Source organism: Portunus trituberculatus, chromosome 41 (assembly GCF_017591435.1).
Source record: "Portunus trituberculatus isolate SZX2019 chromosome 41, ASM1759143v1, whole genome shotgun sequence".
Taxonomy (NCBI): Eukaryota; Metazoa; Arthropoda; class Malacostraca; order Decapoda; family Portunidae; genus Portunus; species Portunus trituberculatus.
This window is the reverse complement of record NC_059295.1, coordinates 12,211,144-12,224,884: the sequence shown is the minus strand read 5'-3', so window position 1 is coordinate 12,224,884 and position 13,741 is coordinate 12,211,144. Positions and strand designations below refer to the sequence as shown.

Here is a 13,741-nt window from a genome sequence, read left to right as displayed (position 1 = left end):
CTATCACCTCTGTTATGCGTTCAGCACAAAGAGATGGGTCTCTGATACGGAAATAGTAATCATTCCAGGGAAAATCAGCATAATATCTCCTCAGGTCCCCCCATCTGGCAGAGGTAAAATGCCAGAGGCACCTCTGCTTTGAGGGATCCTGAGGAAGGATTTGAGAAATAGGACAAGATACAGAAATAATATTGTGATCGGAGGAGCACAACGGAGAAGATAGGGTAACAGCATAAGCTGAAGATTAGAGGTAAGGAAAAAATCAAGAATGTTGGACGTATCTCCAAGATGGTCAGGAATATGAGTAGGGTATTGCACCAGTTCATCTAGGGCATGAAGGATAGCAAAGTTGAAGGCTAGTTCACCAGGATGGTCAGTGAAGGGAGAAGAAAGCTAAAGCTGGTGGTGAACATTGAAATATCCAAGGATGGAAATCTCTGAGAAAGGATAGAGGGACAGAATGTGCTCCACTTTGGAAGTCAAACAGTCAAAAAATTTACTATAGTCAGAGGAGTTAGGGGAGAGATAGACAACACAGATAAATTTAGTTGGAGAGTGACTATTGAGTCGAAGCAAGATGGTGGAAAACTTAGAAGATTCAAGAACGTGAGTATGAGAGCAAGTTAAATCGTTGTGTACATAGATGCAACATCCAGCTTTGGAACAAAAATCAGAATAGAGAAAGTAGGAGAGAACAGAGAAGGAACTACTGTCAGTTGCCTCAGATAGCAATGTTTCGGTGAGGAAAAGAAGTTGAGGTTTAGAAGAGGAGAGGTGATGTTCTACAGATTGAAAATTAGATCGAAGACTGCAAATGTTGCAGAAGTTAATGTAGAAAAAGTTCAGGGAGGTGTCAAGACATTTTGGGTCACCAGCGAGAGCAGTCTTACCTGGGGACATTTTGTATCCCCTCTCCAGAAGGGGACTCCAAGGCTTGATTTGGTGTTGCCATTTTTTTTTTTTTTTTTTTTTTTTTTTTTTTTTTTTTTTTTTAGTGAAGGGTGTGTGTGTGTGTGGTAAATGCATGTAGTTTTGTGTGAAGAAAAAGAGTTGCCTTTAGAAGGCAGGCTGTGACTGCCCCCTTGAGTTGTGAGACACAAAGGGAAACATTCAGCAAGATCACAACTAGCTTTAATGGAAAGTTCACAGCATCCCGTGAACTAGTGCTATTAGACCTCGCTGGGAGTAAATTAATGTTTCACTAAGTGTCTACTACCTTCATAGGTGTCTTCTCTCTTTCACTTTCTTCCATATTTCAGTTACAGTAAGCCCTTGCACTTGGCGAATCTCAGCTTGACGAAATTCACTTTTGGCAGTAGGGTGGTCATGGACACCGAGTGCACGTTTGGCGATTTGAATTCAAACTTGGTGGTCCCCTGGTGGCCACACGGCAAACCATGCGGCTCCCCTGTGATGTCAGACCTCTCTCTAAACCTATCAGAGTGCAGTGTGAGAATCCCCTTCAGCCATTTTGTTTGTGCTATCTCTGTTCTGCTAGTGTGGAAACGAATTCTGGCAATTTACCGCCAACATGGCCTCTACCAGCGCAACAGGTGGTACCAGTGGGGGTAAGGACAATGGTGGTGGCGGCAAGGACGAAAGAGGACGAGGGAAACAGGTGGAAAACCAAGAGTACAGATGAGGAAAACATCACAAATGCTTGTTTATTGGTCTGTTTTGTACATGTGTTCTAATATGTGAAGGCAAAAGATTTTATTTCAGCTCGAAAGATGGAATTTTAGTGGTCAAAAGAGGGACTTTGGCAATGACCAAAGACTGATTCAGGCTTTTTTTAGGCAATTTTTATGGTATAAAGAACTCGTGTTTGGTGAAATTTGCATTTGGCAGTAGTTTCGCCAGTCTAATTAATTCGCCAAGTGCGGGGCTTACTGTACTTTAGTTGCTCCTCTTATCCTTTTCTTATTCTGTCATGTCTTGTAATGCTGCACATCTATCTTAACATTCTTATTTCAACTGCTTCTAATTCCTGCTCATGAGCCTTCTTGATTTTTTTTTTTTTTTTTTTTTTTTTTTTTTTTTTTTGCAAGAGGAGAAGCAAGCCAATGGCAATGCAAAGCTTGAAAAAAGGCCCTCTTGATTGCCAGTTTCCTTAAAGATGGATCAGGTCTCAGCTCTGTACATCATTGCTGGTCTCACCAGAGTTTTGTACACCTTTCCTTCCACTCGTGTTCTGATCCTTTTGTTGCACAGTACTCCCGAGATGTTTTTCAACTTTTCTATCCTGATTGGATTATGCAACTTATTTCAGAGTCAAGTTTGCACCAAATGTATAGAATCAATACTCATTTAATCCTAAATAATGATGAATATGGTCAAAATAAACTCAAGATAGATAAATAGCCTATCATCTAACAGGGTCTATCTTCCCAAAATGTCTTATGAGCTGCCAGATACCTCCTTGATGGCAGTAAAAAGTGGACTGATCATATATAAAAGAGGGTATTAGGGAACCATGACTTACTGGGAAATGTTGCCATATACCTATTCAATCATTTAGAGAAGAAGCCTCTTGGAATGATTTGAAATTACAGATGAGAAAAAAATGTTGCTTTCATTAACAATCACCATGCTTTAAAATGGAATGGTGTGTGTTTACATGAACAATCACCATCAGTTAAGGGTTAATGCATTATGATATTGTATAAAAGAGAACAAATTGTTTTTTTATGCAAGAGGGGAGACAGGCCAAGGGCAATTAAAAATAGAAAAAAAAGACCCACTACATTGCCAGTTCCTTTATAGTTATTAAGAGTTATCCAAAAGTAAGGGACAAATGTCATGATACCTCCCTCTTAAAAGAAGTCAAGTTGTAGGGATATGGAAATACAAAAGCAGGCAGGGATTTCCAGAGTTTACCAGAGGAAGGTATGAGTGATTGAGAGTACTGGTTAACTCTTGCATTAGGTAGTTGGACAAAATAAAGGTGAGAGGAAGAAGAATGCCTTTTGCAGCAAGGCCACAGGAAGAGGGGAGGTATGCAATTAGTAAGATTAGTAGAGCAGTTATCATGAAAATAGTGATAAAAGATAGCAAAAGATGCAATGTTCTGGCAGTGAGAAAGAGGCTGAAGACAGTCAGTCAGAAGAGGGGAGTTGATGAGACGAAAAGCTTTTGATTCCACCCTATCTAACAAAACTGTGAGTAGAACTGTCCCCCAAACATGCAAAGAGTACTCCATACAAGGATGGATAAGGCCCTTGTACAAAGTTAGCAATTGGAGGGGTGAGAAAAGCTGGCGGAAATGCCTCAGAATGCCTAACTTCATAAAAGCTGTTTTAGCAAGATATGAGATGTGAAGTTTCCAGTTTAGATTATGAGTAAAGGACAGACTGAGGATATTCAGTGTAAAAGATGGGGACAAATGAGTGTCATTGAAGAAGAGGGAATAGTTGTCTGGAAGGTTGTGTCAAGTTGATAGATGATGGAACTGAGTTTTTGAGGCATTCAATACTACTAAGTTTTCTCTGCCCCAATCAGAAATCTTAGAAAGGTCAGATGTCAGGCATTTTGTGGCATCCCTGTGTGATCTGTTGACTTCCAGAAGTGTTGGCCATCTCTGAAAAGTCATTTAAAAGGGAAGGGTGGTATCATCAGCGTAGGAGTGGATAGGGCAAGAAATCTTAGAAAGGTCAGATGTCAGGCATTTTGTGGCATCCCTGTGTGATCTGTTGACTTCCAGAAGTGTTGGCCATCTCTGAAAAGTCATTTAAAAGGGAAGGGTGGTATCATCAGCGTAGGAGTGGATAGGGCAAGAAGTTTAGTTAAGATCATTAATGAATAATAAAAAGAGGGTGGGTGACAGGACAGAACCCTGAGGAACACCACTGTTAATAGATTTAGGAGAATAGTGGCCATCTACCATGGCTGCAATAAAACAGTCAGAAAGGAAATTTGAGATAAAGTTGCAGAAGGAAGGATAGAAACTGTTGGAAGGCAGTTTGGAAATCAAAGCTTTGTGCCAGACTCTATCAAAAACTTTTGATATGTCTAACACGACAGCAAAAGTTGCACCAAAAACTCTAAAAGAAGATGACCAAGACTCGGCAAAGTCCATCAAAGTAAATGAGTATGGCAGACAGCAGCACAGCAAACCATCATTTACCACTATTCCAACTCCCCACAGATATCCCGGATCATCCGCAACCCTGGAGGCAATGCCCTGCTTGTTGGTGTGGGAGGTTCAGGCAAGCAGTCACTTACTAAGCTTGCATCTTTCATTGCTGGATACAAGACGTTCCAGATTGCTCTCACTAGGTAGGTTTTCATTGTTGTTCTCCTTCAGTCCCTATGTGAAAATATCATAAATGTTTGTTTATTCATCTGTCTCCTTAATCTTGTCCATGTATTTGATTGCTTTTAGTTTAGTTGTTTAACATTAGGTATTTGTGTTACTATCATACTGACCAGTATTAACTATAATCATTAATTTTAACAAGAATTTGTAATACTTCTAATTTTCCAGAACATATGTTATCTGTAACCATATCATTTCTTTATAAATTACTTCATGCTGACCCTATTAGATCGTACAATACGGCCAATCTGCTGGAAGACCTGAAGGTGCTGTATCGGACTTGTGGGATCCAGGGCAAGGGTACCACATTCATTTTCACTGACCAGGAGGTGAAGGAGGAAGCCTTCCTTGAATACCTCAACAATGTGCTCTCCTCAGGTGATTTTTCTCTCTTAGATGATGAAAATAACCAACTTTATAGTTGAACCATCACTGATTCAGCTGTCTTGAATTTGTCCCTAGTTTTAAGAAGAATATAATTCTTTCATGATAGAAGTTTCAAGACATTTTTTTTTCTTATTTTGGTTAAACCTTTCAACTCTTCTTTAGGGACTGGCTCAGTAGACACACTCTCTCTCTCTCTCTCTCTCTCTCTCTCTCTCTCTCTCTCTCTCTCTCTCTCTCTCTCTCTCTGTTTGTATATATATATATATATATATATATATATATATATATATATATATATATATATATATATATATATATATATATATATTCAGTGGTACCTTGGAGCACGAATGCTTTTGAGTACGAACAACTTGGATTACGATTTTTTTTTTTTTTTTTTTTTTTTTTTTATTTATTTATTTATTTATTTATTTATTTTTTTTTTTTGCATTGGAGGATGAACTTTGCTTCGGAGTATGAACAATAACAAACGCGGTCAACAGATTGCGCGCAGCACTGCGCGATCAGCTGACTGCATGCTTGGGCACCACGCTGCCTCCGTGCCTCAAGAGTGTTGTTTGCAGTTATTTGGTTGTTGTTTTGTAGTACCTGGGATAATAATATTAAGTGTTTTTAGTTATTAAAATCATTGCCTAGCATAGCAGCACACATGGTCACGAGACATACAGACAGATGTATGGAAGATTCTAGAAGATCCGAGGGGAAGAGAGAGTATCCAGCTTATGAATTAAAAGCCTTAACCCTTATAGCCCATCAGGCACCATCGTGGCTCTTACGTTAGAGCAGTGGTTCTTAACCTGGGGTACCTGTACCCCCAAGGGGTACGAAACCTTAAACCTAGGGGTACGAGACATGGTAGCCAGTGCAATGGTACCGTATATTTACCATGACAAAGCAAAACATATTTTCCTAATTTTCCTCTTACTATAATTGTCTCAATTTTTTAAGTTAGTATTAATGTGTTGGTGTATTATGTAGTATTACTCATAATTACTGTTATAACATGCATTCATTGAATCCTACTAATTGACACTTCATTTGAAATTAAAAAAAAAAAAAAGTGCCTTTGTTCAGTAATTAAAAAATCTAATAATTTCTCAGCAAGGTTTTTATCACTAACCCTTTTCATATGTTTATGTAGTGTTTATATTGGAGGGGGTACGAGAAATTTTTCTGAGATATCAAGGGGTACGGGCACTGATAAAGGTTAAGAACCACTGCGTTAGAGCCTTTCATGCATGATCTTGGCACTTTTCAGAAGCCGCGCTCCTTTATGCCGCACAGTTTGTTTTTGTTTGAGGCTATCTGTAATATATCGAGGCCTGTCATTGGCCCATTGTTTTCAAGATGGTGAACACTTAGCCAATCATGTATAAGCTTTTACAAGGATATGTTTGTGTAGGTGTGAGGGCACCAAGTGTGAGGATGGTGAGAGCACTTATGTCAGCATGCTGATATAAGATATACACATATTTCCACGGATAACTAAGCGGTTCAGAAGCATATTATTGTGGATATGTAATGTAAGGTATCATATGTATTCATTGTATCTCTGATTATTGTACGCCTGGCAACCCATCGTAAGCCTCAGTCTTGCTGGCGTCTCCAAAGCAGGCACGCGTACGGGGGTCCTTCCAAGGCTTTCTCTGTGTTCCTCTGCCTGAATACACCTACTACAGTTAGTACGTGTTTCTATGAAGAACCTTCACCTTCGTGGCTGTACTGTCCCGACAGCTACCCAACACCACATGGCACAGTGAGTAGGATCACGAGTCTTCCTGACGCCATCGCCGCCGCACCAGCAGTGACTCTTGTGATAGTGCGTGCAGTGCCTAGTGTTGTGTGTGCGGTGTCGTGCCTTTGCGTGCAGTGTTTTGTGTTCTAGACTTCCCTCGCCGCTCAAAAGGGACGCTACATCCTTGGCGGGAGACAGACCTCGCAGCATCACATCCTCCTCGTCCAGCGCGCAGCGGGTAACTGAGGTGGCGGTGCCTTTCAGGGTGTGACACGCACACTACCGATACCGACAACCGAGTTGCCAGATACTGCCACACACGCACACACGCGCACTCCCTTGCATTAACTTTACATAAAACCCAACTGTTCACGGGTTTCTCTATTGATTGTGGGGACGCTTACTGTCTGTTCACGGGTTCTCCTTGTTCATCATGTCGCTCCCGCGTCCTTCGCCCGAGTGCAGCGACACCGAACACCAGCAGGAAACTCTTCAGTTTTCAGACGATGAAGCCAGTCCTCGGTGGAGTCCGGGTGGCTTACCCTTGGGCCCGCCGCTACTCACCCCCCACCTGCCCCACTCCTTGCCTCAACCCCACCAGTCTCCTCCCGCGCATCAAGACAGTACCGTTCTTCACCTCATCAAATACTTGGAGGAATCACGTCTGTCAGCTGATTTGCGTAGAAGACAGGAGGATGAGGAAAGGCGGCGATCAGAGGAGTCAAGAAGGGAAGCAGAGGAAACGAGACGCAGGGATGACAACGAGCATTTCATGGCACTACTACAACTGTTGTCAGTTCAGGCATCGCCAGCCCAACACCAGCCGTCTCCAGCCCACTTACCTGTTCCCTTGCCAACACTCAGCCCTTTTCACCCCAGCCTATCAGCCTGCAATCATTGGTCTCGTGGGGACTATACCTGTTGCAGCGGGTGCTACACCCATCACTGCCTTGCCTGCCGTGACAGATGCTCCATCAGTCGCCGCCCCGCCGGCTCTCGTGACAGCTGTTCCAACAGTTGCCACTATGCCACTATGGCTCTCTGCCGCCGTGAACTCCTGTGCTGCAAACAGGCAGTGGATGAGTCTTTTTCTGATTTCTATGTCCGCCTGAAAAACCTTGCTGAAGAGGTCGACCTTTGCTCCGGTGATCCAGTGACTTGTGCAGAGACCCAGCTGAAGATGGTTTTGCTCATGGGCATCAGAGAGGAGGAGCTCGTTCAATGCCTCATCTCTATGGACTCAGGTGTCCCTCTCCAGGATCTGGTCACCTGCTGCCGCTCGTATGAGGCCGCCCGGAACACAGCATCCACCATCCAGTCGTCTCCAAGTCAGCTGTTCTCCATCTCTGCCTACAGACGGGGAAAGCGACTTGACAAGGCCGCCTCCTCTCTTCAGCAACCGCTTTCGGAACAGCGAGGGAAGCCTGCAGCCGTTGACATGTCCCAACCCAGCCAGTGTTGCTCCCACCGGCACTCATATGGTCAGTGCCCTGCTGTCGACAGCACCTGTAGCAACTGCGGACACAAGGGCCATTGGGCAAAGACTGCCAGGTGCCCTGCCAAAGACACCCAGTGTCATGCCTGTAAAAAGACTGGGCATTACAAGTGCTGCAGGTCAACAAATGCGACTCACAGCCAGAACAGCTCTCACGCTACGTCACAGAAGAAGAGCTCCTGCTGCAGTGTGACTCGCAGTCCAGCGTCTGAGGCCATGACTCCTAAACCTGTGTGTACTCACCTGACGCATGGAAGATTCACTTCCCACCTCCAAATGCTGCCAGATACAGGCGCAGACCTCACAGTTATTGGCCAGCGACACCTCAGCATTCTTCAAATCCCCAGGAGCAGCCTACAGCCTCTACCTCCCGTGCACACGCTGACAGCGGACGGTTCAGAGATGGCACCTGCCCTGGGATGTTTTCAAGCTACCTTACGGCTCGGGCAAAAGTCTTGCATCGCCCAGATCCAAGTTCACGATGGCGTCCAGACCCCACTCCTCTCCTATGGCCACTGCAAGGAACTGGCCATCATCTCACCGGAGTTCCCGAAGCCGATTCTCAAGGTCAAGCATGTTAACCGGTGCAGCGAGCGGCCCCTCCTGACATCACGTCTCCATATGCTGCAAAGGAGTACTTCCTTCATGAGTTTTCAGACCTACTTCTCTCCAAGGAGTATCTGAAGAAGGCTCTCCTGAAGCCTATCGTCGCACAGCCCATGCAGATCCACCTGAAGGAGGGCGCTACACCGTTCGCCATTCACACACCACGACAGATCCCTTCGCATTCCAGCAGCAAGTCAAGAATGAGCTGGACTCCATGGTGCGTCAAGGGATAATTGAGCCTGCCGGCGATGAGCCGTCTGCCTGGTGTCACCCCTTGGTCGTCGTGGCTAAGGACAAGGGAGTTCGCATCACGGTGGACCTCACAAAGCTCAATAGCCAGGTTTCTCGCCCAGCTCACCCAGCACCAACACCTTACGCCGCTGTCCGCAGAGTCACTCCGTCATCCCGCTTCTTCACGACAGCAGATGCTCTGTGTGGGTACTGGCAGTTGGTACTTGACGAGAAGGATCGCCACCTCACAACTTTCATCACCCGTTCGGCCGGTTTAGGCATTGCCGAGGCCCCATGGGCTTCGCAGCTACTGGTGACGTCTACTGCCACCGCGGCGACTTGGCACTCCAAGGGTTGGAGAATTGTGTCAAGGTGGTGGACGGCATTCTTCTCTCTGATGATGACTTCCCCACACACTTGAAGAGGATTCATCAGATGCTCAGCAGATGCAGAGAACACGGGATCACCCTCAACAAGGACAAGTTTTCAGTTGCCGAGCCTCAGGTCCAATTCTGTGGCTACAACCTCTCCCCCCTCTGGCATCTCTGCAGGCGAAGACCGCGTCAGTGCAATCCGGGACTTTCCTACGCCCGCGAACTTGACTGACCTCCGCTCCTTTATGGGCCTAGTGAACCAGCTGTCAGACTTCACCCCAGACATAGCAGCCGCAGCCCAGCTTCTTCGTCCTCTCTTGAACCCTAAACGGACGTTCACTTGGACAGCGGACCATGATGAAGCCTTCAACCATGTCAAGACGGTGCTTCTCCAGCCGCCTGTTCTGGCCCACTTTGATCCAGCGTTACCAGTCGTCCTCCAGACGGATGCCTCCCGCCTTCATGGGATCGGGTACGTTCTCCTGCAAGATCACAGCCAAGGATGCACACGACTAGTTCAGTGTGGCTCACTCTTCCTCACTGACGCTGAGACGCGCTACGCCACCATTGAGCTCGAGCTGCTTGCCGTTGTATGGGCCATGTCCAAGTGTCGGCTCCACCTCATAGGCCTACAGCACTTCACGCTGATGACGGACCATCGGCCACTGGTCCCGATCCTGAATGCCTACACTTTGGACGCGATCGAGAATCCCCGTCTCCAACGTCTGAAGGAGAAAATCTCGCCCTACCTCTTCACAGCCGTATGGCGCGCCAGGAAGTTGCTACGCATCCCAGATGCTCTGTCGAGAGCCCCAGTCAGCCACCCCACTCCTGAGGACGAGATGGCGTGCACTGCTGCCACTGCCCACCTGCGGTGTGTCGTAGCTGCCAACGCTGAAGGCTCCGACCAAAACACCACGCCATGACGCCAATCGGACGCTCCAGGAATTCAGAGCAGCAGTAAGGGCAGACCTGTCATATGCCCACCTCACCGCCTGTGTGACATCTGGCTTCCCGTCCAACCGGTACGAGCTCCACAGTTCTCTACTTCCCTACTGGAAGCTCCGCGATCACCTCTACGCAGATGGGGAGCTTGTCCTCTATGGCCAGAGGATCGTTGTTCCTGTAGCTCTCCGCTGCCGCATCCTTGTTCGTCTCCATGACAGCCACCACGGTGTGGAAGCCACTCGCCGTCGGGCGAGGCAGACTGTTTTCTGGCCTGGCATTGACTCCGACATCGCCAATACTGTTCGTGCCTGTCAACCATGTAAAGTCCTCCAGCCGAGCCAACAACAGGAATCCCTGATGTGCGACGACAACCCATCCAGGCCCTTTGAGTCCGTCTCCGCAGACTTCTTCACAGTCGCTGGCAAGTCCTTTCTTGTCATTGCGGACAGACTCTCGGGATGGCCTGTGGTCGTCCCATGTGGTGCGGACACCACAGCCACACGCACCATCCAGATGTTCTGCCGCTATTTCTGGGAAGTGGGTGTCCCCCTCCGTCTCCGCACTGATGGCGGGCCCCAGTTTGCCAGTGCAGACTTCCAGAACTTCATGGAACGCTGGGGTGTTCACCACATAGTGACTTCGCCGCACTATCCCCAGTCTAATGGCCATGCTGAGGTGGCTGTCAAGTCGGTGAAGCATCTCATCTTGAAGACAGCCCCGTCCGGCAACATTGATACGGAGGAGTTTGCCAGAGGTCTCCTGGAGCTGCGTAACTCTCCCAACTATACAGGACGGTCCCCTTCGCAACACCTCTATGGCCACCCTCTTCGGAGTGGCACATATGTGCCACCAAAAACAAATTCATGGACCAATCAAGAATATAGAGACATGATAGATGACACAATAAGGAGTCTAACGAGAATCCTTAAAGAAAGGAAAAAAGTTATATTAGTAGGAGATTTCAACTGTAAAGAAGTGGACTGGGAAAATTATGAAAGTGGTATGGGGGAAGAAGCCTGGGGAGAAAGATTCTTGAACCTAATGATAGACAATATGATGGACCAGAGAGTAAAGGAATGCACAAGATTCAGAGGAAACGACGAGCTGGCGAGATTGGACCTAATTTTTACAAGGGCTATACAAATGAATGATGATATAAGATATAAGTGCCCATTGGGAAAGAGTGACCATGTAATATTAGAAATAGATATAGAAGAGGGAAAGGAAGATAGAGACAATTCATACAAAGGAGACCGATTAAACTACAGAAAGGCTGATATTGAGAATCTCAGGAATTATTTTAAAAATGTAAACTGGGAGGAGATGGAAAACTCAGAGACGATGCAAGAGAACCATAACTTATTTTTGGAAATATATAAAACAGGAGTCAGGGAATATGTCCCAAAATATAGACCTAAAGAAGAAGGAAAGAAAGATTGGTTTAATGCAAGGTGTGCTAGGGCAAAGGAGAAAAGAGATGGAGCATGGAAAAGGAGGAGGAGAAATAGAAATCCAACAAGTAAGGAAAACTTCAAGGCAGCGAGAGATGAATATGTTAAGGTGAGGAAGGAATAGGAAAAGAACTTTGAAAAGGACATTGTCGAAAAATGTAAGGAGCAACCAAAATTGTTCTATAGATTCATAAATGGAAAAATTAGACAAAGAGAAACAATAGAAAGGTTAAAAGGAGAGAACGGGATGGTGGAAGACCCAAAAAACTATGGCAGAACTATTAAATAATAAATTCCAGGAGGTCTTTACTAAGGAATCTAAATTTGAAAGGCCACAGGGTAATAGAGAGACAGTCTATATGAAAGAAATTAAAGTAACCAAGCTTGAAATAAAAGAATTAATGAAGGAACTGGATGAAGACAAGGCAGTGGGACCAGATGAAGTCTCAAGCAGAATACTGAAAGAATGTAGGGAAGAACTAGCAATTCCTATATACAACATCATAAAATGCTCAATAGAAAATGGAACAGTACCAGTAGAATGGAAAAGAGCTGAGGTGGTTCCCATATATAAGAGTGGAAGGAAGGAAGAATCTTCAAATTACAGACCGGTATCACTAACTAGTGTAATATGCAAGATGTGTGAAAGAATAATAAAGAAACAATGGATCGAGTTCCTTGAAGACAACAAATTAATATCAAATAGCCAATTTGGTTTTAGGAAAAGACGGTCTTGTGTAACTAATTTACTGAGTTTCTATTCTAGAATAGTTGATAGAGTACAAGAGAGAGAGGGATGGGTTGACTATTTATTTGGATTTAAAAAAGGCGTTTGACAAAGTGCCACATGCAAGATTACTATGGAAGCTAGAGGAGAAGGATGGCTTAAAAGGAAGCACATTGAGATGGATAGAAAATTATTTGAGGGGGAGAGAAATAAGGACGGTAGTTAAAGATATAAAGTCCAAGTGGAGAGCAGTAGAAAGCGGAGTGCCACAAGGGTCAGTATTGGCACCAATACTTTTCCTCATTTATATTAACAACATGCCAGAAGGAGTGAACAGCTACATAAATCTGTTTGCAGATGATACAAAACTGTGCAGAGTTATAAAGCAAAAAGAGGATTGTGAAATACTGCAAGAAGACCTAAATAAGATATGGGAATGGAGCAAAAAGTGTGAAATGGAATTCAATGTGAACAAAAGCCATGTCATGGAAATGGGAAAGAGTGAAAGACGACCCATGGGAATCTATAAGATGGGAGATGGAGTAGAACTGGAGAAAGTAAAAAAGGAAAAGGACTTAGGAGTGACGATGGAAGAAAACAATCAACCAGTAAGCCATATTGATAGAATTTTTAGAGAAACATATAATTTGCTAAGGAATATTGGAGTAGCATTTCACTACATGGACAAAGAAATGATGAAGAAATTGATAAGTACTATAATAAGACCCAGATTGGAATATGCAGGAGTAGTGTGGACCCCTCATAAAAAGAAACACATAAGGAAGTTGGAGATTACAAAAAATGGCTACAAGAATGGTTCCAGAATTTGAAGGGATGACATATGAGGAGAGACTAAAGGTGATGGGATCTGCCAACCCTGGAACAAAGAAGAGAGAGAGGAGATCTGATACAAGTTTATAAATTGATCAACGGAATGGACCAAGTGGATAATGAAAAACTGATCCTGAGAGAAGAATATGACATTCAAAGCACAAGATCACATAGTAAAAAGCTGAGAAAAGGAAGATGTCTGAGAGATGTTAAAAAATATAGTTTCCCACAAAGATGTATTGAGGCGTGGAACAGTTTAAATGAAGAAGTAGTGTCTGCAACGAGTGTGCATACTTTTAAAGTAAGATTGGATAAGTGTAGATATGGAGACGGGGCCACACGAGCATAAAGCCCAGGCCCTGTAAAACTACAACTAGGTATATACACACAAACTGGGTCTTATTATAGATAAGTACTATAATAAGACCCAGATTGGAATATGCAGGAGTAGTGTGGACCCCTCACAAAAAGAAACACATAAGGAAGCTGGAGAGACTACAAAAAATGGCTACAAGAATGGTCCCAGAACTTGAAGGGATGACATATGAGGAGAGACTAAATGCTATGGATCTTCCAACATTGGAGCAGAGAAGAGAGAGACGGGATCTCATACAAGTTTA

The 13,741-nt window shown here is 44.6% G+C and overlaps 1 protein-coding gene across 1 annotated transcript in view; it reads left to right on the top strand.

The window, feature by feature from the left end:
- The window catches only part of LOC123516667 (dynein axonemal heavy chain 5-like), a gene marked incomplete at its 5' end in the record, with an annotated part of 331,873 nt that overhangs the window by 272,426 nt on the left and 45,706 nt on the right, over window positions 1–13,741 (top strand). Inside the window, 2 exons of the mRNA XM_045276268.1 lie at window positions 4,145–4,275; window positions 4,545–4,693. Of these exons, the coding sequence (XP_045132203.1) occupies window positions 4,145–4,275; window positions 4,545–4,693 (280 nt within the window). The remainder of the gene's footprint in view (window positions 1–4,144; window positions 4,276–4,544; window positions 4,694–13,741) is intronic.